Raw genomic sequence first — 23,380 nt, 5'->3', positions numbered from 1 at the left:
ACGTGACATAGAGAACAACAGAAAAAAGAAGAGCTACACAAGCAAAACATCACAATCACACAAAAACTAAAAATATCACAGCCACATAATAACCACCATAAAATTATTACAAAAAAAAAAAAGCCAGGAAGAACTTCAGCAACAGGTAGGATGTAGACCTAATTTATGTTAACAATCAACTGGACAAATGTGAATAACCCATTAGAATAAAGTACACAAACATGAAGCTCACAATTTAAAAAATATGGCCACTAAATATATGGAAACATGCTCAACCTCAATGAGATCATCTTTCACTGTTTTTGACTGTGTTCTTCCCTTTTTTCCTGGCAAGACTGATACCATCTGGTGTTGGAAGTGGTAAGGGAAACAGGCACTCATGAGCCTAGCATTCTGGGAGAGAACAATGGAGTACAACTCTTGCAGAGGGCAATTTGGTAACAGGTGATGACACTGAAAGTGTGCATACCTTTGAACCAGGAATTTATCTTTAAGACAAACAGTACTTACACAAGTACTCAAAACTATCTGTACTAAGATGCACAGTGCTGTTTTAAATGGTGAAAAACAGGTATCAATATGTGAACCCATAAGTGGGGGAAGGTTCCATGACAACTACGCTGAGACAGACACCCAAAAGAGAGCAGATTTTAAATTCTGATCTCGAAAGACAATTAAGATGTGGTATTAAAGTCAAAGGAGGAAGGTGCAGGGCAACAGAGTTCCATTTTGTAAAAAAAAAAAAAAAAGTAGGAGAGGTGAATGGAAAATTATTTCTGTACATGTACACATTTATATGCATAGACAGGATACACAAAGTCCCAACAATAGATGCCAGAGGCAAAGGAATCAGGCAATTTACATGCACTTTTTGAATTTTTTTTTTTTTTTGCAGTAGGTATGCTTTACTTTAGAAGTTTATAAAACAAAATATCTTTAGGAAAAAATTCCCAAGGCCAAAATTGCAAATGAAATAGATGGGGTCAAGGATATAACTTCATTATATTGAAAAACTTAAATACAGTAAATTTCCCACAAGCATTTCTTGAATTCTTAGTAGGCTGTGTGCTCTGTGAGGAACAAGAACTAACAGCTGCATTTCCAAACATGCTCTGCAGTCATGCTATGTTTTCTTTCCATCCCTGAAAATGGGAACTATTTTAAGGAAGTACATTAAGATTTGAAATTCGAGGTCAAATAAGTGAGCTACCAGTTAAACAAACAACTTGCAAGAAAATGAATGTAAACCAAAGAGTCTCTTCTAGTCTCTGCTTGCCACAGCATCTGCCTGAGCCTGTGTTAATTTTTGGCCAGCGGGCAGCCGAGCACAGTGTAAGTCCCTAGATCCTGGGCCTCCAACCCTCATTTGGGGCTTCCTTATACTCCTGAGGACTTTGTGACCACGTGGTCTCACTCCTCCTTGGCTGTGACCTCTGCAGTTTGACTGTCTGTTCTGTCACTTTCACCCTTACAAGGATTCACTGCACTGCCTCATGCACACACCTTTCGTCCGCAAGCAGCTGGTAAGGGAAGCAGAACATTCTAATTCTCCACAGAATCAGATTAAAATTACAATACCCTGCAGCAAACGCATGATGAAGGGCCAGTAAGTGAGCAAACACACGTGACACCAGCATTGGAAAGGACCACTACACCTCTGATAAGACAAAGAGCAATACGACCAATAAACAAATGCAATGCTGAGTGGTGGAAGAAAGGAAATTATTTCATGTGAAATGGGCCAGGTGAACTGGCTTGGCAGTTGGCAGCAACTTGGCTGCCAACAAAGATTGGTTCACATTTGTGCTGAGAAACTGCTCACTTGTTGATTGCTCATTTTCCATAAGGAAAAGCCTAACAATTAATAAATAAAAGGGTACATCAGGAAGTTTAATAGGAAAATGGAATTAAAATAGAACTTGGGAGGATTATACTCATAGTACATTAAGAGAACATGATTTTGGGACAGCTACAGATGAATCAGATGAATGGCGAATAGGATGTAATAGAGTTTTTGTCAATCATTTTTTAAAAATGTGACTATCTTTTGTTAATTGATTATCATTTTTTCCCCCTATAAATCTCAACTTTGGCTGTGTGATGACGGTCAAGGTCATTACTTAGTCTGTTTACCTCCCCATCTGTCAGTCTCACTCTCCACAGTTCAGTATATTACACCTTTTTCTATACACTTACAGATAATGTATGTATAAACATGGTTTCACAGATTTTATACTAGAGTGATATTACACTATATAATATTACTTTGTCATTTGCTTTTATTAACTATATCTTAGGTATATAATTAAGACTTCATAGCAATTGCATTGGTACCAAATTTATTTGAATTTTTGAAACTATTTTGCATGTAGGTAACTCTGGTTTTAATGTTTTTAGTATTTATAATATTTTTGAACAAAAAAGCCAAAGGCAATAAAAATTATCCTGATTGTTGTATTTTCTTCTTGTTAATATTCTTCAAGCTATCCAATGAATTTTCCATCTATTCATTATATTATCAGTTTATTCATTTATTATTTTTATCACTAAACTGAGATAATTAGTGAGGATCTCACTGATATGAAATGGACATTGAGAATGAAGCCCTAGATCAAGAGTTCAGAACCTGGTAAGCTCCCACCACTGGGCGCCGGGCACCTCCGGCTGACCCTGCTGGTTCCCAGCTGTACTCACTTTTCACTTGCTGCTCAGGAGCTTTGATATGCGTCACCATCCCTGGCATGTTCACGCTGTTCCTGTGCAGGTACTTCAGGAAGACATCTGCATTCCTCCTAGCAAGTGTGCAAGCCTAAGAAACAATGGAGAGTGCTGTGTTGTTAATCAGACTTAATAAAATCAACACTGTGTGGCCTTGACGTACCTCTTCCCCTAAAACACGCATCTGACTGGCTTGTGATATGGAAAATCCATGGGTTAAACCCTGTTTCATTTAAAAAAAAAATCTGTGTCTCTGAGCCCTTGCTCTGACGATGCTAGGTGCTATGAATGAGCTGCTCAACACACAAGATAGGACAAGATAGGACCAAGGGCAGCACTGTTGTATAGCCAGAGAGGAGGCAGAGCACTTCCCCAGTAGAACTTTGAGAAATCTGCATCCCTGGCCAGCCTCTAAACCAGTTTTATGAGAAATCTGAGCTACAAGATCCAGCCAAGCTGGACTTGTATTTATGTGAAGGGCAAACAGAAAATACTTTTAGCTTTAGGGGTCATCATACTCTGTCTCTCAATCACAACTATTCAACCTAACCAACTCTGTTGGATCTGTAAATGAGTGGTATGGCTACATTTCACCCTCGGATAGTGGTTTGCCAACCCCTGGCTTTAAGCCATCAGAGTTTTGGGGTGGTATATTATTGTGGTACTAGATAACTGATATTACACATTTCTGTAGTAGGCTAAACAAATAATTTAATCAACATGATTTAGAAAAAGGTTTATGCAACAGAAAAGGCTACAAATATAAAACTAAAAGTGTCATATTTAACAATATTCCACTTTTCTTGCCCAGATCTTGGATTAATATTCAGTTCAAGGAACTCTTTATTATGGTATTTAGAGATCACAACTGGCACTAGGGGTGCTCAGTACCACTGGGTTGGCTACTGATTCTATGCTTTACCAGTAGATGGAGCTAGATTTTTTTTTTTAAAGTAAAATAAATCATGAGTCCCTACTGATCAGTATGAAATTTCAAGTTGTCACAGCATGAATGACAGTGAAGATTGCTATGGCACACCTATGGGATGTCCAAGCCAACCTAACTTGAAGGGCTCCCATGGGCAAGACAAGTTGAATATTAAAAGATAAATGACAGCTGCTTGAAACACAAAAAGTACATTAAAATCCATGATGATACGAAAAAATACATAGGATTTGATAGGACAATTCATTATTATGAATATGGCAAGCAAACAGAAAGAAACAAGCAGCTAAGCCTTTTCTGGACAAACTTCATTGTAGAGTAACCAAAAAGCTAATCAAGGCCAAAGGAATGACAGAAGTACAACTCCCCATGAAACAATATTACCACCAGCTACTACACCCTTCAGAAGAAAGGCTGATATAATGGATGAGTTGCACTCACCACATCTGAACCACCAAAATATCTTATATTGCAGAGACCAAAAAAAAAAGCACATTAATTATATGTCTTGATATAATCCAAATGGAAGCACACAGCAAGCACTTACAAAGTATTCTTAGTTCACCAACAAACTTTCTCTCTTGCTTCCTATCTCACTTTCTCCCTCTCTCTCAAACCTGAATCTGATAAAGGCTCTCAATCTGGCAGAAATGTAAAGGGTTGTAGATGGTGCTAAATCACTCAGCAAATGCAATTATGAAAATGCAGAATAGGGGAAATCCAATAGTATGAATAATCTATTTCTTCAGTTAATAAATACTGTCAGATTAAAAGGGATTTTAGGGGCCAGCAGTGTAGTGCAGTGGGTCAAGCCACTGACTGTAACACCAACACCCTATATGGGCACTGGTTTGAGTCTCAGCTGCTCTACTTCTGATCCAGCTCTTTGGCTAATATGTCTGAGTAGGCAGCAGAAAATGGCCCAAGTGTTTGGGCCCCTGACATCTATGAGAGACACCTGGATGGAGTCCCAGGCTCCTGGCTTTGGCCTGGCCCAGCCCTAGCCATTGCTGCCATTTGAGGAGTAAACCAGTGGATAGAAGTGGAGGCTACAATGGTTTTCCCACCCTGATTCACTTAAAAACAAAATGCTGTGGTAGACACTCAAGACAAGTTGCCAGATACAATATTCAAAGAGTTACATTTCCTGGCCCTCCCTCACTAAATGATAGCTCTGTGAGATGACTGCCAATGTAGCAGGAAATAGTGCCCACAGGGCCAGAATGGTTCAGAATGTAGAAGCAATGAGAAAACTCCATCAAGTAACAAGGAGGAGTAATCACCCTGCCCGTTTTTAACAGATCTGATTGGCAATAACAAGTAGAGTCTCTGAAATTCTGTTTCAAGAGTCCAAGAACACAAGACGAAAGCATTTGGTATCAAGTGTTTCTAACCATTGTCACCTTTGAAATTTGGTTCAAAGCACATCTGTGAGTTACATACAACCAAATGTGATACATATTAAAAACAAGGCAACCTTTCTTACTCAAACCTTCTCAAAGAGAAAATTCCCATCACAGTCTGAATGCGATGAGACTTCTCTCACAGGAATTGTTCCCTGAGAAGGGCGTTAGTGACTGGTCCCAAATGCCACAAGGTGCCCAGGCTTTGTGTCTGGGCTGTGCTTGTCTTCTGACATACAATCTTCTTTCCTAAGTTGACTTTAAAGGTTATCTTATTATTTGTTATTCCAAAGATTATTTTATAGGCAGTGTGTTTCACCAAATCAATCCATCCATTTCTTTCACTGTCTCCAGAATCAGATGTGACTTCCAACCAAGCCTATTCACACATATTTCTAGCTTTTTCTCTGTGAAAACTACAAAGATAGTGTAAATCACACATGAAAAAGACCTAACATTTCCTCTCATGAACTAACTTATCTCTGAAGTTGTCACCCCAATCACTTTTCACCCAGGATAAGAGCTGGAAAGCATAGGCCATGCACCTGCAATCTACAGGTGTCACTCTCAACTTATGGTCCTGACATCCTCTACCATCTGCAAGTAGACCCTCTGGATCTCTGCAGGGTACCGTGATACAGCAGCACCCAACAAAGCCAGCTGCCTACCTTCAGGAATGCTTCCTTCTGCTCAAGGTGCTTGCTGATCATGGGAGTGACATGGTCCGTCTCGGAGTTGGGGCCCAGCTTGTCGGCTCCGCCACACCAGTCTTCCTCTCTCTTGTATTCCTGTTCCAAGCTCTCAAGGACACTGCAGACCTGGGAGTGGAAGAAAATTCCAGACTCAGTACCCACCTGGCCTCTCTGGGAAACACTTTCAGTTCGGCTGTGGGGAAGAAGGTACCACTGGAGGGACCAACAAGCTAAGAAGGAGTCACAGGCTCTCCCTGGTCTGAGGGCAAATGTGGGGTCTAGGCAGGCAGGACTTTCAGAACAAAAACAAAACCCAAGCTGAATTTCCTGTTTCCTTGTGACATGTTTCCATCACAAATTTTAGGAGAAGAAAAGTGGTATCCTCTCAGCTACTTTCAAACCTACTATTTTTTGCTGCCTAAGGTAGTGAAAATAATTTTATTGAATAAAATTTTTAATAATTTCCAGAATGTGCCTTTCCTTTTGCTTGACTTGGATCTGACTGGTTCAATAATGACAGACATGTTAATAATGACAGAGTTGTGGCCGGCGCCGCGGCTCACTAGGCTAATCCTCCGCCTTGCGGCGCCGGCACACCGGGTTCTAGTCCCGGTTGCCCCTCTTCCAGGCCAGCTCTCTGCTGTGGCCCGGGAAGGCAGTGGAGGATGGCCCAGGTCCTTGGGCCCTGCACCCCATGGGAGACCAGGAGAAGCACCTGGCTCCTGCCATCGGATTGGCGTGGTGCGCCGGCCACAGCGCGCCAGCCACGGCGGCCCTTGGAGGGTGAACCAACGGCAAAAGGAAGACCTTTCTCTCTGTCTCTCTTTCACTGTCCACTCTGCCTGTCAAAAATTAAAAAAATAAATAAATAAAATAATGACAGAGTTGTTCCATCAAACACCAGTTGGGAGCCCACGGGACAGACGGCTCTCCCACCTGCTCTGAGGTCTTATAGAAGGCCACGGATGCATTGACGAGCTTGAGGCGGTCTTCCATCTTGAGCATGAGCTGCTGCCAGTGCGAGGCTACCTTCTCGGCACAATCGCGGATCAGGTCCATGTCGTAGTGGTTGGCCTGCAGCATGGCCTCCGCCTTCTGCTGCACCTGCAGCGCGCTCTGGTGCGTTTTCTGGTCAGATGGCAAGGGAAGGCTGATGAGCAGGGGTCACGCAGGAAGGCTATGGTCACTCTGTTCTTGGTGACTTCACAGACACAACTTCAGTTAATGCTCACTAGGGTGCTTCTAAAAGCATGGCAAGCAGTTTAGTAACATGCTTCTATGTCCAGCAACAACTGAATTATGTCTAAGTCAGCTAACAAAGGATGAAAAGCATTCCAACTTGCCAGATGGGTCTCAGTCATGGGATTCTCAGTTCGAGAAATCTCAAGAAAGACCCTTAATGGCTAATATGCTAAAAAGGCTACTGAAATGTCCCCTTCCTATTATTCCCATTGGCCCTTCCCCTAACAGCTGGTGGAAGCAAAAAAACATGTGGAGAAAGGGTGGCCAGAGGGAATGCTATTTGTTTTCATTTTCTACTTAAACTCTTGACCCTAGTGAAAAGTTTTCAAAATCTACTGATTTTCAAAAGGACACACAAAAATGAATGGGAATTAAGGATGAACCAACTGTGTTCTGAGGCCCATGCCGTATGAGAAACACATGAAAGCTTAGGGTGAATCCAGTGTATCACCCTAGAAGTTCTGTGAAGGGCCGAGGTCACAGTCTCCCAGGGAACTGAAAAGCGGCCAGAGTGGCACTTGGATCTCTATGGACACAAGTTTGTTTGCTTGTTTGTTTTAAATAGAAAAACTGTACATTTCATTTGAAAAGTGCAAGTGGTCCCATAAAACAATATACCCTTGAAAATTCAGCCCCATCCATGACCCAGACCTAGAGGTTTGATGTCGGCAATGTGCCCACTAAACGTCACTTGCCCAGCAAGTTACAGGTTCTTAGAAGTTGCTGGAGTTGGTACCTCAGGAAGAAGTGTTAACAGGTATTCACAGTCTACCGTGCAGTTGGAAATATATTATCTGGGAATAAATGAGTGGTGCCTGCTGTGGCTTTCATCTCTGGCTAATAAGATGAATGTAAGGAGAGCAAGACACAACTGTTCAGTCACCAAAGCTCCAGTCCCCTTGAGGCCACCACACACAATTATTACACAACCTCCCCCCTATCCCCTCAACTCCCTCCCCAAAAAAACCAACCTAAAAGCAGCCAGTCCAAGGCTGAGCATGAAGGGGAGTGTAGCTAGACTGGCCTAAGCTATTCTGCGGTTGCACTTTCAACAGGGCAACACCCCTGGCCGTGGTGAACAAAGCTGCTTATAAGCATGGCTCTGAGGACTCTGTGTCAGCATGACCTACTGGTAACAGGGCATTTACAGCTTGTGTATGGTCTTGGTGAGTCCCCAGCACTCTGCTTTGTGGAGGGGGGTAGTTCACATAGCAGGAAACGCCTACAAGATCAGAAAGATGTTTAAAAAAACCTCTAGCAGAGACTGCACTTTGTTCTCCCTGGTCTCGAGGTGTTTCTGACTGTTTATGATAGCAGGAAGTGCATCCTGCCAGGGTCCTCACAGGTCCCTGACCTCTGGGACTCCTACTGCAAGGCTCCTGGCGGGGATGGGTATCCTCACTTCATTGTTTCCTCCCCTGTAGGCCAACTGCTGTTTGATAAGCACTGCTTTACCTAAAGCTGAGCCTCCTGTGGTCCCACAGTCATTGGCATATCAGGGTTTAGCAGGCTTGTCCTGTGGATAGAGACTCTGCTCAAGACAGGGCCAGGCTCCTACCTCAATGGCGTGCTGGAACTGCTCATGCTCACGCTGGAGCTGCTCGGCCTCCTGTAGTGAGCTGGCGGTGATGAGCCCGGCATTGAGCATGGACTCTCCGTTGCGGATCCAACCCAGCACCTGAAACATGGCACAGGGTAACTCCAAGCAGAGGCTTCCCAGTGCACCCGGCAGGCCACCAGGAATGAGAAATGAGTCTGCAAGGTGGTCTAGCGCCTTCTGGCAGGTGCAAAGGACTGATTTCTTTACAGTGCTAACACCAATGGCGTGGTATCTGCTTATTTTTAATTGACTCTGTTATTTTAGTAGTGAATGGGAGATGCACAGGTGGAGGGCTCACTGAATTGTCAATGAATCCACAGGTCTAAACAGTTTGAGGATCACATATTGGAAAGCCTACTGACAAAGAATTCCCTGATTATCAAGAGAACTGTTTTCATTCCCTTTCAGTCCCAATGAACAAGCAAGACTTGGCAAACTGCCTGACAAAGGAGAATTAATTCACTTCACTAATCTATTCTCCAATTTATCTTGCACATCAAATGGCATGAAAACCAAAAGTGCTAACTAATTTGTACACAATGTTCAAGGTCAGACTGAGATGCTCAGCTTCACACACAAACAAAAGGGGGAGCCAATTTCAATGGTGAAAGAAATCATGGAAAAATCATTCTGGAAAGTTATTTGTAGCAGAAACCTCTAGTTACCTGCATGATAACTCTTCTCTTCTTGTTCCCTCAGAAATCCTTTTGAGGACTGCTTAAGAAAAAGACCCTCTAGCTCATTTTACAGCTTCATTATAGCTATGGCATGATTCTAGCTTCAAAGCAGCAGTCTCTTGGAGGAGTTTGTGAAACTACTTCTTTTCTGAAACAGGTGCCTTCTCCTTGCTAAGGCCTAGGATGTGGAGGTGATGGGTTGAGTTATGTCAGCTATTCAGCATTGATAAAGGAGAGGCCATCCATCACCAAGATCTCAGCCTAACATACAATGAGGACGCTAAACAGACACCAGCAACCTACTATCCCCTGACCTGTTAGCTAGGGCAAACACTTTATCTAAGCCAGCATTTTTCAGTCTCTGCTACTCACAAGTAAAGCTAATTCCTAAGGGAAATACCAGTTTGTTCCTTTATTTCTTAAATGAGTTATCTTGTTTTTGTCAAGAAAGAACTATTTTATCAGCAGGTCACAAAACTTCACTTCAATGTTTTGTAAATCTATGCTACTGATGGCACAGGGGAGTCAATGGGAGCCCTTTCAGAAAGAATGCTTCTGAACTCATGCCAGGAGCTCCTGCCTCTGCACTACACCTGGCTCCAGAGGCTCCCAAGATTCCTCTAATCAAACCACCACTTGCTGTCCATGCGCCCATCAGAGCACCGTGAGCCCTATTTGCTGCCACCCAGCCAGTTTCACGGAAGCAGACTGTCTGCCCCCTGGATAAAATGCCATATCCATGCAGGGAATCCATTCTACATGTCCGATTTTTATCTTACCATGCCACCCAGCATGTCCTTTACAGGATCTTGCTAACACAAGAGAGAGTCCCAGCCATATGTGATCTGAGATTAAAAATCATAGTTAATTAACTCAGGAAGCAAGTTGGTCAGGGTTCAAACAAGGCTCCACCAACAGCTACACAAGCTAAGGGTATTAACACAGCAGACAGTGCCAGGCCACAGGCTCTGATTCTACATGAGACACACCTATACCGCGTTAGGGGAACCTCGTCTATCAGGACAGCAGTGATTCTACTCAGGGACAATCTTCCCTGGCACTTACAGAAAAAGATGGAATTCCCTCCTGACAAGGCCCATCCCAGCCTCCCAGCGCCTTTGGCTCACCTGCTTCACTTCTGCCTGCAGGTGGCGCAGCTGCACACACTGCTCCAGGTGCTTCCGATGCTGTTCCGCAGCCAAGTCCAACTCCTGCTGCTTCTCATGAAGAAACTCCAGCAGGTCCTGGACCCGAGTTGCCATATCCACATCTCTATCACACAGCAGTTCCACGCCTGCAAACATCAACCAGCCCTTCAACCTCCTGTTCTCAAACACTGGATGCCTGCTTGGGTTATAACCTGCTGCACTGAAGGGCAGGTTCAAGGAGGGCATAGGGGAACATGTACACCTGACAGGATGTATAAGCCAACAAAACCCATCCCTATCTACTCCTACCTTAATAACTAGTGAAAATGCAGCATCTTTACAAATGAGTGAACTCGGTTTTCCTTTCGCTGTTATCTTCAATATAAGCAGTTTATTCTTCTACTGAAGCATTTAGTTTACTTTGTGCAAAATGAATAACACAGTATGCACATTATTGCTGCCTCTAATGCAATCCTGAGGCTATAGTGACATCTGCTGGTAAAATGTAAACTAAGAAAAAATGAAGAGTAGGAAATATTTTCTTGGGATTTACATTTCATTCATAGAGCTACAACGTCTCACTTTGTAAGTTCATGCTACTTGAAATAATATGTGGGAATATTAAGGGCAAGTACTCTAACTGTAATGTGACTGTATTTTGCAGGAAAAATGCAAAACATTTCCTTGCAAAGAATAGATATCTATAACATCTATATCATAAGGTCCAAAGGGACTGAAATAAACTGAATTCTGGCTTGGGACAGGAAGGGAGAGGTGTTGTTTAGAAAAGCCTTGGCTGACACGTGACAGAATGACCCTTCTTACCAGAGGCCTGGACTTCGTTGACGTATTGCAAAAGATCTTGTCCTTGGTGGATGACATCAAAAGTCAGGTTGTTCATGGTCAAGGCTTTGTCTGCATGGTGCTGGAGCCGTTGTTCTGCAATGGTGAGGTCTTCTGTGTCGAAGTCATTCATTTGCTGAGAAAGCTCATCGTTCCAAGACTCCAGGTCTGAGATGATCTGAAAGAAGAAAGTACCGTATAAGATCAGGACCAGAAAAATAAACATGCACTGCCATATCTCACTGTGCCAAGCAAGAAGGGACTAAATGTGTCAAAAGGACACAGAAAGTCTGCATTGGAGATGGGTGGGTTGTGTGATACATAAATTATAGCTCAATAAAGTTGCTGTTTTCAAAGATATTTTAAAATAAATGTATACAGAAGCCAGTTGAAGGAGTTCCCACTAATCAAAGCTAGGACAATTAGATGTCCCCCCAAAAAATTACAACTGAAATATGCTAAGTACACAAAAATCCACTGATTTCTAATGGTGTCTTTAAATAAAGGAAGAAGAGCTTAAAAAGCCAAAATATAAGTGAAAAACTCTTTGGTATTGATTAGAGGTAGACAGGAGCCTAGTCTTTATTAAGCAAATTAGTAATTAAAGGAGACATGATTATTTAAACAATTCATGATGAAAAAAACTCCCTTCTTATAGGTAAATCCAACTATTAAATGTACGCAGAATAATAAATTTGGAAAATGATCTACTTCCAAGTTGTTATAAAATAACTGCCTCAGACAATGATCACCCATGCAGTCAACTGTGATGACAAAGGCTTGGAATGCCAGACCCCCAACACCCCATCAGTCTTAGTCTCCCTGCTGAGCAGTGCTGATAGAGAGCTCCCGGGGTCTCCCTGCACAAAAATGGAACTTCAGTATGAGCAAGTTTGGTATCTAACTGCTAAGTTTAGAGAGAAATATCAAAGAAAAACAGTTTAGCAACTTAGGGACATCCTGTGAGCAAACGCAGAATGTGGGACTTGTTCCTTTACCAATTGATCCAGTTATCCAGACAAGTCATGGCATGACAAAAGGGAGTGGAGAAGAAGGACAGACAGTTCTGGGAAGGGGATTAGCCACCCACTGCAGGCGCCAGCCCATAGGCCTCCTGACTGAAGCACCTACATGAATCTGAACATGAGCTGCGTATCAGAAGACAGTCAGAAGTGACTGCCTAGTTGGGGAGGCTGGGTGCTCTATGGGTAAGTACACAAATCTTTTAGAGGCTTAGGAAAGTCTGTAGGAGTGAAATGATTAACTGGCAAAGATTTTCTTTAAAACATTATACCTCAACAGTAACAAAAGAAGGGATATTTGAAGGAAAGGAGGTCAAATCTTGTTGAATTTGGAGAACCAGCATATATAGGTTTCATTGTACCATCATTTCTGGACAGGTTTGAAAACTTATGATTTTTTTAAAATTAAGAATACGGCCGGTGCCACGGCTCACTTGGCTAATCCTCCGCCTGTGGCGCCGGCACCCTGGGTTCTTGTCCTGGTTGGGGCGCCAGATTCTGTCCCGGTTGCTCCTCTTCTAGTCCAGCTCTCTGCTGTGGCCTGGGAAGGCAGTGGAGGATGGCCCAAGTGCTTGGGCCCTGCACCCGCATGGGAGACCAGGAGGAAACACCTGGCTCCTGGCTTCGGATCAGCGCAGCACGCTGGCCATAGCAGCCATTTGGGGGGGTGAACCAACAGAAGGAAGACCTTTCTCTCTGCCTCTCTCTCTAACTCTGCCTGTCAAAAACAAAATTAAGAATAAAATTATAGAATCAAGAAAGGAGGAAAAACACTCCTTGTGAAAGCATACTATATACGCTAGTGGAATAGCATATCTTGTGGATCCCAGTTTATTTACTTACATGAGCATTAACCAAGTTAGTACAGAAATTGGGAATGTGAGGGACTTTACATAAAGATCCAGGTAAAAGATGGGAAGTTAAAAAAAAAAAAAAAAAAAAAAAACTTCAACAAAGACCTGAAACTCCCATCACTTCTCATCCTTTTGGCTAGGATCAAGTGTGAAGACCCCAAACTCCTACTGCACAAATCCTCCTGATTTACTCTTTTATTACTGAGGCATCCAATGTGTGCTATTGAATTGCACTGTTTTATAAAATTAAGCAAGTTAAGTAATGCCAAGTCATACATACACATGAAGTAACTGAGAGAAAAGAAGAAAAAAACACACTGTAACTTTAATCTTTATCTCTCCTCTAAGGAGAATTTTCGTTTCCTTGGCATTGTTTTCTGGCACTGAAGGAGAAGAAATTCAGGTTGCTACAGGCTAGCAACAACTCTCATGGGGACACCAGACTCAGACAACGTGAGTAATTCTCCCAGGGACACCATGTCAGACAACATGCATGCACCTAATGGATAATAAACAAAGATCAAGGTGCTGAGGCCAGCAGGATCTGCAAACACTCATGGAGCAGAAAGAAACCCTGAGGACGGCCACGATCAAAGGGTCATCAGAAGATCTTGCCCTAACGTGGAGCACTGCAGCTTACTGACAGCACAGCAAAGAAATCAGTGACAATGACAAAACTCAAAAAAGTGAAAGTCAGTGTTTGAACTGACTTTTAAAAAAAATATATTAGAATTTGTAGAAAGTCTAAATTTCTCTTCCTAAATTGCAGGTAATTATGACTCTTTTCATTTTTTTATCAAACTGCCATAGCATACTATGTTAATGATTTTGTTAGTCTAGATTAAGAAAGATTTTATTTGGAATATCTGTACGCTGAAATGTCAATATTCTAAAAAAGAGGATTCCACAAAGCCATAGAAAACCTCTATATGCCACTGAGAAATGGTGATGGCCACACCAATGGGAAGAAGAGAGATGATGTTGTTGGTTTTTTGAAAATTAGGCGACAACAGATGAATTCCTACCATAAGCTTAACCCGGTGCATCTCAGGGAAATCAGAGAGGAGATCCCACAGCCCTCATTGCTCAGATTGTTCACGTTTTAGGATTATTAGAGGGTGGAGATTCTTGGGCTATGACCTTTTAAAAGCTTTTAAACTACATTTGATGCTGGCCTAAGACTAACTGCAGATTTAATTTCCTGGGCTCTGAAACACACTTACCAGGGGCCTGGCACATGGGTTTTATCTGGGTACTTGCAAATTCGTGGCTCCAGGGTAGGGAAAAGGCATGAAAATGCTTTGTTTCCTGAACTGACTTAATGAAAATGAAAATACAATTAAAAATTTTTTTTCTCTTTAAAGTATCATTAATGCAAATGAACCCAAATTCCTACTTCAGATCAAAATGTCCTGGAAGAGCTTCGACGAATGCTTCTGATTGCTGTGCTTCTTAATTGAAAATACTCAGTGAGCAGCTAAGTTTCACAAAATCAAGTCATTTGAGGTCAGAGGAGAAAGCGGGCCTGCAAAGTCTCCTGTTTATACGGTGCTGCTACTTCAAGCTGGGGGTAGGCCCAGGCCTTGTCGGTCCCTGGTGGGCAGGGATCATTAGGTGTGTCTTTTTTGTGCCTTTTCTCTCCTAGCCTTCAAGCAAGGTCAAGACTCTTGACAGAACTCTATGAGGCACTGTGTTGAGGAGGTAACTTCTTTGTTGTTTTTAACTGAGGAGGACAATGAGAAGAATCAAGAAGGTCTTTCAGTAATGAAAACACTGCTGGAAGTCTAGACAGGCAGTCAACCAAAGATGCCTAGAATGGCCAGCCCTGTGCTGCCCCTGTCCCACATGCCACGCAGGCAGAGTATGTGGTCAGGCTGGGAAGAGCAATGGGGCCCACCCCAGGCAGAGTCCCCCTGAATCAAGTTATCCCAGGGCAGACAATGCCTAGCCCAGTCAACCCTGATTTTTGTGGCACTTGAGAGTCAGGGCCTGCCTGATGTCCTCTAAGCACTGTTGACAAGTTCAAAACCAGGACAAGTAATGAGTGTTGAGAGGGTGAGCTCTGCAGATTCCACTCAGAGGTGCTCCAAGGAGGCCTACGGTCACTCACAGCCACCAGCACGCCATCTCACACACACCTAAGGGAGTTCTGGTTTTGTGTTTCCCAGATTCAGTCTCATCCAATTATACTTACTTTTGCGTGCACTACATAAAATTAAAAAAGACATAAAGATCTTCCCTAGCACTCATCTCAGAACCACTCTTTATTTTGAAGAAAAATAAAAGGAGGCCTGTACTTCCTACTCCTGCTCACATATGAGAAGCAAAGATCAGAATTTAGATAATGGGAGAGCACCTCTGTGGGGAAAATGGACCGTCTAGAATGTTATCCCTACAGGCTCAGCTTAGCCACTCTCCCGGTGGGTGGGAAGAACAGGAGAGAGGGGGATGGAGAGAGAAAGGGAGGAAGTGGAGAGGTGGGGAGAGAGAGGAAAAGGGGGCAGGGAGGAGGGGGGCTCAGTGCCTTTTGTTCCTGTCTCTGCATCAGGACAGGACAGTGCTATGCAGCCACCCAAGGAAGGTGGAGGCGCCCAAGACCAAGGCCCGCTTTGTAAGAGCCCCCTCTTCCATCACGCTCTCAGCCCTCACCCTGCTCCGCTCCTGCCACGGAAGCTGTTTCCCTTGTGCTGCCTCCACAGCAGGATCCCACCTCAGAATCCATGCTGAGGAAGCTCTGAGAGCACCTGGCCCTTCTTGCTTCTTCTCCCCTCAACCCGTCCAGGGAAGCTGGGGTGCGGGGGACTCACATCAATGGCATCCCTCTCGAACACGCGCAGCTGCAGGAAGAGCTCGAGCTTGACCTTGCGCTCCTGGAAGAGCTCCTCCATCTGCGCCTGCGCCTCGTCCAGCTGCTGCAACACCGTCTCGATGTGGCTGATGGAGCTGTTGTGGGGGGTCTTGTTACTGGAGATGGCGGAGTCCCTGAGGAGGGCACATGAGGGAAACGGGATTTTAACAAGACAAACAGGAATTGAGTGAGAAAGTCACACATTGTCAGACTGCAGATCCGGCAACTCAAGTCTTCAAGGGGAAGAAAGCTGGCAGGAAGTTGGACTTTGTCTCAGAAATGGAAACTGCTGCCCCTCCGGCAAAACAATTCAGGCTCTTCCTTTAAGCACGGCGTGCTGTCCATCTGAGGACGCACTGAAGAATTCCTTTGGCATTTTCTGTACCTCACTTGTGCAAGAAGCCTAATAATTACAGGTCATTACTTACTAGAGTTTAATTTTAGTCACTTTTCTCCTTAAGTAGAGAAAACAGACAAAACCCATTTAGTACAACTGCAGCCACGCTGGTCATGAGATTAAACTTCGGTGCAATCACTTAAGTCTTGATTAAGACACTTCTGCCTGGCTCTCTTTTACCAAAGGTAACCTCAGGCATGGTTATCTGTCAATCAGTTGATAAACTGCCCTCTGAATGATAGGTTTGGGGATTAAATTTATGTAAATGGTACCCGCAATCCAGAAAAAGGAATCTGCTTATGCAGGCAACAAAAGCACCCTAAACAGCCGCAGCTAGAGGCGCACTCTAGGATCAGGGTCCCACCACATCCTGGCCTGCTCTCTGAGAGATGGCCTCTACTATCCGCTAGCCAGGCAGGTCCCTCAGCACCTCAGGACCCAACCCCAGGAGGTTCAGATTAATTTGTTTACAATAAATTTTCAAGGTTAAAAGTGTTAAGAGGAAGCATTGACAAAAGCTGGATCCTGAGGTTTATTAATCAAGGTTGTGGTGAGAAAAACTATGGAGTTAAACACACTGCAAGGGGAGAGGGAGAAGGGAGAGAGGCAGGAAAGGAGCACTGCCTCCCACCCCGGGGCAGAGGTACAGCGAGGGGGTCACACGCAGCAGGCCCTCAGGAGGTCCATGATCCCACCTCAGCTGCTGGATGAGGTCCTCGCCTTCCTTGATCACGTTGACTGTCACCTGCAGGGTGGTCTGCTGCTGCTGCCCGAAGCGCTTGATGAGGTCCTGCACGGCCTCCACTGACTCGGCGTACACGTCGTCCAGCAGCTCCTTCTGCAGCTCCTCCAGCCATGTCCACAGCTGGGCAGGGGAGAGGGCACTGTGAGCCGGGGCGCCAGGCGGCTTCTCCCAGAGAGAGAGGGAGGCATGGCAGGAAGGGAGGGGAGGCAGAGAGGGAGGAGGGAGAAGCATCCTAAACAGCCCGACGGCCCACCGCTGAGTGGAGAAAAATAAACAGGCAGCCAGGCGGAGGGACGGTCACAAAAGAGGAGGAGGAAAGGGAAGGGAAGCCGGTCTTTCCCCTTCCTCCGAGGCACTATCCGGAGCGAGATGGAAATAGGACAGGACCCCCTCAGGCAACAGGAACATCTGAATCTCAGTCAGTAGAGAGAGAGTTTCAGTTTATTTTTAGCAGAGCCATTACAATCCATTATTAATCAGCAAGCCGTGGTTTACAACACTCAGAACAGAAGGAAGCATGCAACATGGTGAAATAAACTCAGTTCCAAGCCCAGGAAGACCCAGAGGTGGTACCCTGATGCAACCACACCCAAGCCAGCCCCCCAGAGACAGCCAGCATAGCCCAGTCTTTCCAGGGAGAGTGTGTCCCCCCTCAGCACTGAAACCACTGACACTCCTTCACTGCCACGACTGAAACATCACCAGAGGCCTAGGAGAGCACAGACACCGTGACAGAGGAGAAGCAAGGTCTACTCAGGCCTCACAGGAGCCAGGGAAAGAGCCCTGCCCACTTCCTGGAAGTCCATTAACTCCTTAAGATCTCTAGGGTACCATTCAGGGAACCAGAAAAGAGCAATTAATGAAACTGAAAGGACCCTGGTGGCTGGCAGTGGTCTGTACGCGGAGAAAATGCTTCCAGCTTCCTAGGGGATGGAAGCATCAGCTTACAAGTGCCTATTAAGAGAGCTGCTCCCATCAAGGGATCTCCTTCTTGACATTTTGGCCCACAGTCTTCACCTTTAGGGTTCTTAAGTCGAAACTGCACTTCCTCTTCCAATCCAGCTATCTGCTAATGTGCCTGGGAATGCAGTGGAAGATGGCCCAAGTGCTTGAGCCTCTGCGCCCACGTGGGAGACCCAGAAGACGCTTCTGGCTCCTGGCTTTGGATCCACCCAGCTCAGGCCATTTGGGGAGTGAACCAGTGGATGGAAGACCTCTGTTTCTCCCTTTCTCTGTCTATAACTCTGCCTCTCGAATAAACAAATTAATCTTAAAAAAAAAAAAATAAAGTGTCCACTGTAGTGAGTTTGGACGTATGCCTCCAAAAGTCCACAGAAATACAGAATTAAAGGATAATGTGCATTTTCCACAATCTTTTGAAGCCTATGTCTGAACTCCTGAAAAGTTCACAGCTATGGAGACAGTGGGCAGCTCCCCCACTCCAAAAGCTTGCCTATGCTCTCTGTCATCCTCCTTCCCTGGGGTCACTGATCTGCTATTAGCCACTAGACATTAGCTTGCACATTTAAAAAGATGCATGGAAATTGAATCATACCAGATGTATGCTCTTTTTATCTAACTTTTTAAAGATTTATTTAGGGGCCAGCACTGTGGTATAGATTAATAAGCCTATGGGTGCCGGTTCGAGTCCTGGCTGCTCCACTCCTCTCTTTCTCTGTAACTGCCTCTCAAGTAAATACATATTTAAAACATTATTTATGTACTTGAAAGTCAGAGTTAGAGGTGCCAGTGCTATGGCACAGCAGGTTAAGCTGCTGCCTGCAGCACCGGCATCCCATATGGATTTGAGTTCCAGCTGCTCCACTTCTGATCCAGCTCCCTGATAATGTGCCTGGGAAAGCAGTGGAAGATGGCTCAAGTCCTTGGGCCCCTGTACCCACATGGGAGACCCGGAAGAGGCTCCTGGCTCCTGGCTTCCAACTGGCCCAGCTCCAGCCATGATGGCCATTTTGGGAGTGAACTAGCAGATGGAAGATCTCTTTATTTCTGTCTCTCTCTCTCCCTCTGCCTCTCCCTTTCTGTAATTTCACCTTTCAAGTAAAATAAATATTTTTTTAAAATTTACTTCCCCATAAAAGCAATGAGAACCCTGGAAAAAGTTGTCACATACACAAAAAAAGAAAATGAGAGAAAGAGAAATGTCTTTCATCCACTGGTTTACTCCTCAGATGGCTGCAATAGCCGCTGGGCTGGCCTGAAGCAGTAGCCAGGAGCTTCTTCCAGGTTTTCCAAGTGGGTGCAGGGGCCCAAGCATTTGAGCCATCCTTTGCTGCTTTTCCAGGTTATTAGCAAGTAGCTGGATCGGAAGTGGAGAGGCCAGGACATAAACCAGCACCCATGTGAAATGCCAGTGTCATAAGAGGTGGCTTTACCCACTACACTGCAATACTGGTCCCTATCTGATTTCTTTCAGACAAATTACTCCAAGATTCATCTAGGCTACTGTGTGTGTATCAATAGCTTGCTCCTTTTATTGTTGAAAGCATACCCCTGTATATATAAATCATAATTTACCTATTAATCAGCTAATGGGCTTTTGACTAATCCAGTTTGGGGCCCTTACAAGTAAAGTTTCTATGTACATTTGTGCACAGTCTCTGTATGAAGTTATATTTTCTTTTAGGGAAATACCTAGGTGAAGAGTTGCTAGATCTTATTCTGGGTATGTGTTTAGCTTTTTAAGAAATTGCCAATCTTTTCCAAAGTGCGCTACCATTTTTTACATTCCTATCACGTATGAGAATTCTATTCTCTATTCTACATCCTCACCAATAATTGGTCCAGTCAGTTTTTTTAACTTTAGCCATTTTAAATGAGTAATATTTGACTGTAATTTCAATTTGCGATTCTCTAATGACTAAAGCCAATCTAAGCTTTTCAGAATGTCTTCATTACTAAGTGACTCTTTAGCTGAAAACACAGTATCACTATGTGGCTTTTATTTCTCCCAAATACGCACAAAGAACCTGCCTTCTACTTTTTAATACAGAAAACCTTGAAACATCAATTTCACACTATAGCTTATTCACTGAGCAATTCTAAACACATAAAAACATACTTTTATTGTTATTTGCAGGTCAACAAACATTTTAAATATGGCAGGTCAATCTAAAAATATGAAAAGTGCTGGCAAAGGATTTATTTTTGCCCAGGTTCTATGAGTTCTATGGATTAATTTTACTGGTCAACCTCTCGCTGAGGAAAGGAGGCCCCGGGTTCTGCAGTAACACAGTGAGAGGCACAGACAGGGAACTGGCACACGTGGTGTCTATTTTACCTCACCGTGGAAGATGCTGTACAAGTCACCAAATACTGGCTGATGCTCTGCACGATTTGTAAAGGGCTGATAATCAGCAAGATTCATTCTTTCTTTCCTTTTTTTTTTTTTTTTTTTTACTTTCCTCTAAATTCTCCTGAGCATGGCAGTGACATTCATAAATAACAGGAAGGATGATAGCATCATGACGTTCTGAAACCTTCCAACTTACTCAAACATCTCCCTTGAGAAATATTCCACTGCTCTAGGTTGCACTGGAGAGCAATACCAGCATTCTGACATGTGCAGTGAGTCAAACTGAACAGCAATACCAGCATTCGGACAGGTGCGTCAGTCACACGGCACAGCAGTACCGGTACTACGACGTGGAGTAAGGCGCTCTGGACTTGAGAAGCACTGGGGAAAGTATTAGCTCTGTGACCCAGGAGATCACTTAACTTCTCTAATGCTCAGTTTCTAGAACACTGATCCTGGGAGCCTCAACACTTCCACAAGAAGCTCCTAATAGGAGTAGATGAAAGAGGAGCAGTAGGAGGGCTCTAGATACATGTTAATTACCCTAATTACAGGGATGGACTGAAATTGACAGAGTAGGCAAGACTCACTGAATGAAACCAAATACCCGTCAGTTAGGCTGCTCTGATAATAATGAATAATTTACCAAAAGAAGACTGTAATATTTTAATAGAATGTATTAAGAGTAAAACAATTAACCAAAAACATCCCTGACATATCACCTCATTAGTCACTTTTCTACTTAACATGGTAACCTGCCTTCCACATGCCAGGGGGCAGGGTGAAAGCAGGTGTCTCTGACACACGCAAGAGCTACCCACTAGCTTCCCATTAAGAAAACTCCTTCCACAGCATGTGGACATTCAGCCCTGCCTCTGGCTGATTTCCTAGAAGAACATGTGTGAAAAAGCAGCCCTTTGCAAGTGCCTTTATGTTGCTGGGAAACAATACAAAAACCTTTTCCTTCACTCCTCTCTCCCAAGATTCAACTGCATCCTTACCTGATGAGGCTGTCCCCACCCCTGCCCCACCCCCCCACCTTTTTACTGGAACCCAGGAAAAGGAATGTGAGCCTTGAGCAGACTCAAGTTAGGACCCTTGCCTGCAGGGCAGGAAAGGGCAGGCTGCCTGTCTGGGTGGAGATATCTGCAAAACTCCGCTTTTCCCGCACATTTGACAAAAATACCATTTAAGTTATGAAACCATTTTAACTCATCTTTACATGCTACTGAAGAGAAGACCAAAGGTAACTCTTAGAACTCATCTGATGCCCAATGTGTAGTTGTGGGTCTACCTCCATAAGGATGCTGGTTCAAGTCCCGGCTGCTCCACTTCCCATCCGCTCTCTGCTATGGCCTGGGAAAGCAGAAGAAGATGGCCCAAGTCTTTGGGCCCCTGCACCCATGTGGGAGACCTGGAAGAAGCTCCTGGATCCTGGCTTCAGATTGGCACAGCTACAGCTGTTGCGGCCAATAGAGAGTGAACCAGTGGATAGAAGACCTACCTCTCTCTCTCTCTCTCTCTCTCTCTCTCTGCCTCTCCTTCTCTCTCTGTGTAACTCTTTCAAGTAAAATAAATAAATTTTTTTTTTTTAAAAAAAAGTGTAGGTTCTGAAGCAAAAATGCTTCAGTTCAAATTCTGATAACATTCTAGCCCTGATGAGTCATTTATTTCAATGCATGTCTCCTAATTTTTTTTTAACATATTTATTTATTTATTTGAAAGGCAGAATTACAGAGAAGGAGAGACAGAGAAAGATCTTCCATATGCTGGTTTACTCCCCAGATGGCCGCATGGCCTGGGCTGGGCCAGGCCCAAGCTAGGAGATGGGAGCTTCTTCTAGGTCTCCCATGTGGGTGCAGGGGCACAACTACTTGGGCCATCTTCCTCTGCTTTCCCAGGTGCATTAGCAGGGAGCTAGATTTGAAGTGCAGCAGCCAGGACTCAAACCGGTGTTCATATGGCATCACAGGCAGCAGCTTTACTTGCTATGCGACAATGCTGGTCCCATTTCTGTTTTTACATCTCTAAAATTGGCATGGTGACAATGCCTGCCTCAAAAGTTGCTTTGAAGATTAAGCAGGATGATATACATAGAGTAAAGAAATAAATATGTGGCAGCCACTATTATGTTTGTTCTAAGAAATCTTACAAACAGAAACATTACAAAGTTTAAGAACCTTCTTTCTCAAGGTATTTTTCACAACATATCCAGGTTCCTACCAATTGTTCAATATATGTCACTTAGTCTGGTAAACTTAACATCATACCACATTTAAGCCCTTTTACTCCTAGAAACAACAAAGTATGAGGAAAAGGTATCAGAATCAGTCCATTTGGATTCTATAGAAAATGCTTCTGTCAGGTTTTAGGGAAGTAGCATGAAGATTTTGGGGTCAAACTGTTTCCATTCTGTTATTATTATTATTTTTTTAACTAACTTCTCCCCAGGACATCCTAGACATTCCAACATGTGTCCCCTGAGGCTGTCCAGTGGGGCTGGGGGCTTATGGGCCCCTCAGACATAGGCAGAATGTCCTTCACAAGCAGGCTGCCAGCTGTGGCTAGAAAGCCTGTCTCCAGACCAGGGGCATCTCCCCCACTATAGCTTCTTGTGCTGTATGTGTGATCTTGTGGCTTTAAAACACACCTCCGGGGTGGTTACAATCTTTCACCCAGAGCTGGCAGAAGAAGGGGCTGAGCCCCTGAGGAGAGTTGGACTGACTCTAGGAGATCCTGGCTATCTTGTGTGACCCTTGTCTTTTAAATCATGCCTTCAAGTTAGCTGCAATTTCCCACCCAGACTGACTCCTAGCAGATGAGGGGACTCAGCCCCTAAGGGGGAGACAGGCCATTTCCAGGAGATCCCCGCTATCTCCATGAGCCCAAGCCAATCAACTACAGTATACGAAACACCCGTCCAATGGGCATC

General features: G+C 44.1%; 1 protein-coding gene across 2 annotated transcripts in view; it reads right to left on the bottom strand.

The window, feature by feature from the left end:
- Positions 1–23,380, bottom strand: part of TRIO (trio Rho guanine nucleotide exchange factor) — a 387,461-nt gene that overhangs the window by 129,342 nt on the left and 234,739 nt on the right. For both annotated transcript variants that reach the window (XM_062211811.1, XM_062211812.1), the window contains exons 12-19: positions 17,086–17,255; positions 15,953–16,127; positions 11,252–11,447; positions 10,406–10,572; positions 8,560–8,679; positions 6,696–6,887; positions 5,736–5,885; positions 2,695–2,809 (exon numbers count right to left, since the gene is read on the bottom strand). In XM_062211811.1, the coding sequence (XP_062067795.1) occupies positions 2,695–2,809; positions 5,736–5,885; positions 6,696–6,887; positions 8,560–8,679; positions 10,406–10,572; positions 11,252–11,447; positions 15,953–16,127; positions 17,086–17,255 (1,285 nt within the window). The remainder of the gene's footprint in view (positions 1–2,694; positions 2,810–5,735; positions 5,886–6,695; positions 6,888–8,559; positions 8,680–10,405; positions 10,573–11,251; positions 11,448–15,952; positions 16,128–17,085; positions 17,256–23,380) is intronic.

The sequence above is a fragment of the Lepus europaeus genome, chromosome 15 (genome assembly GCF_033115175.1).
Source record: "Lepus europaeus isolate LE1 chromosome 15, mLepTim1.pri, whole genome shotgun sequence".
NCBI lineage: Eukaryota > Metazoa > Chordata > Mammalia > Lagomorpha > Leporidae > Lepus > Lepus europaeus.
Note: the sequence above shows the minus strand (reverse complement) of the source record. Positions and strands in the feature narration are given on the sequence as shown.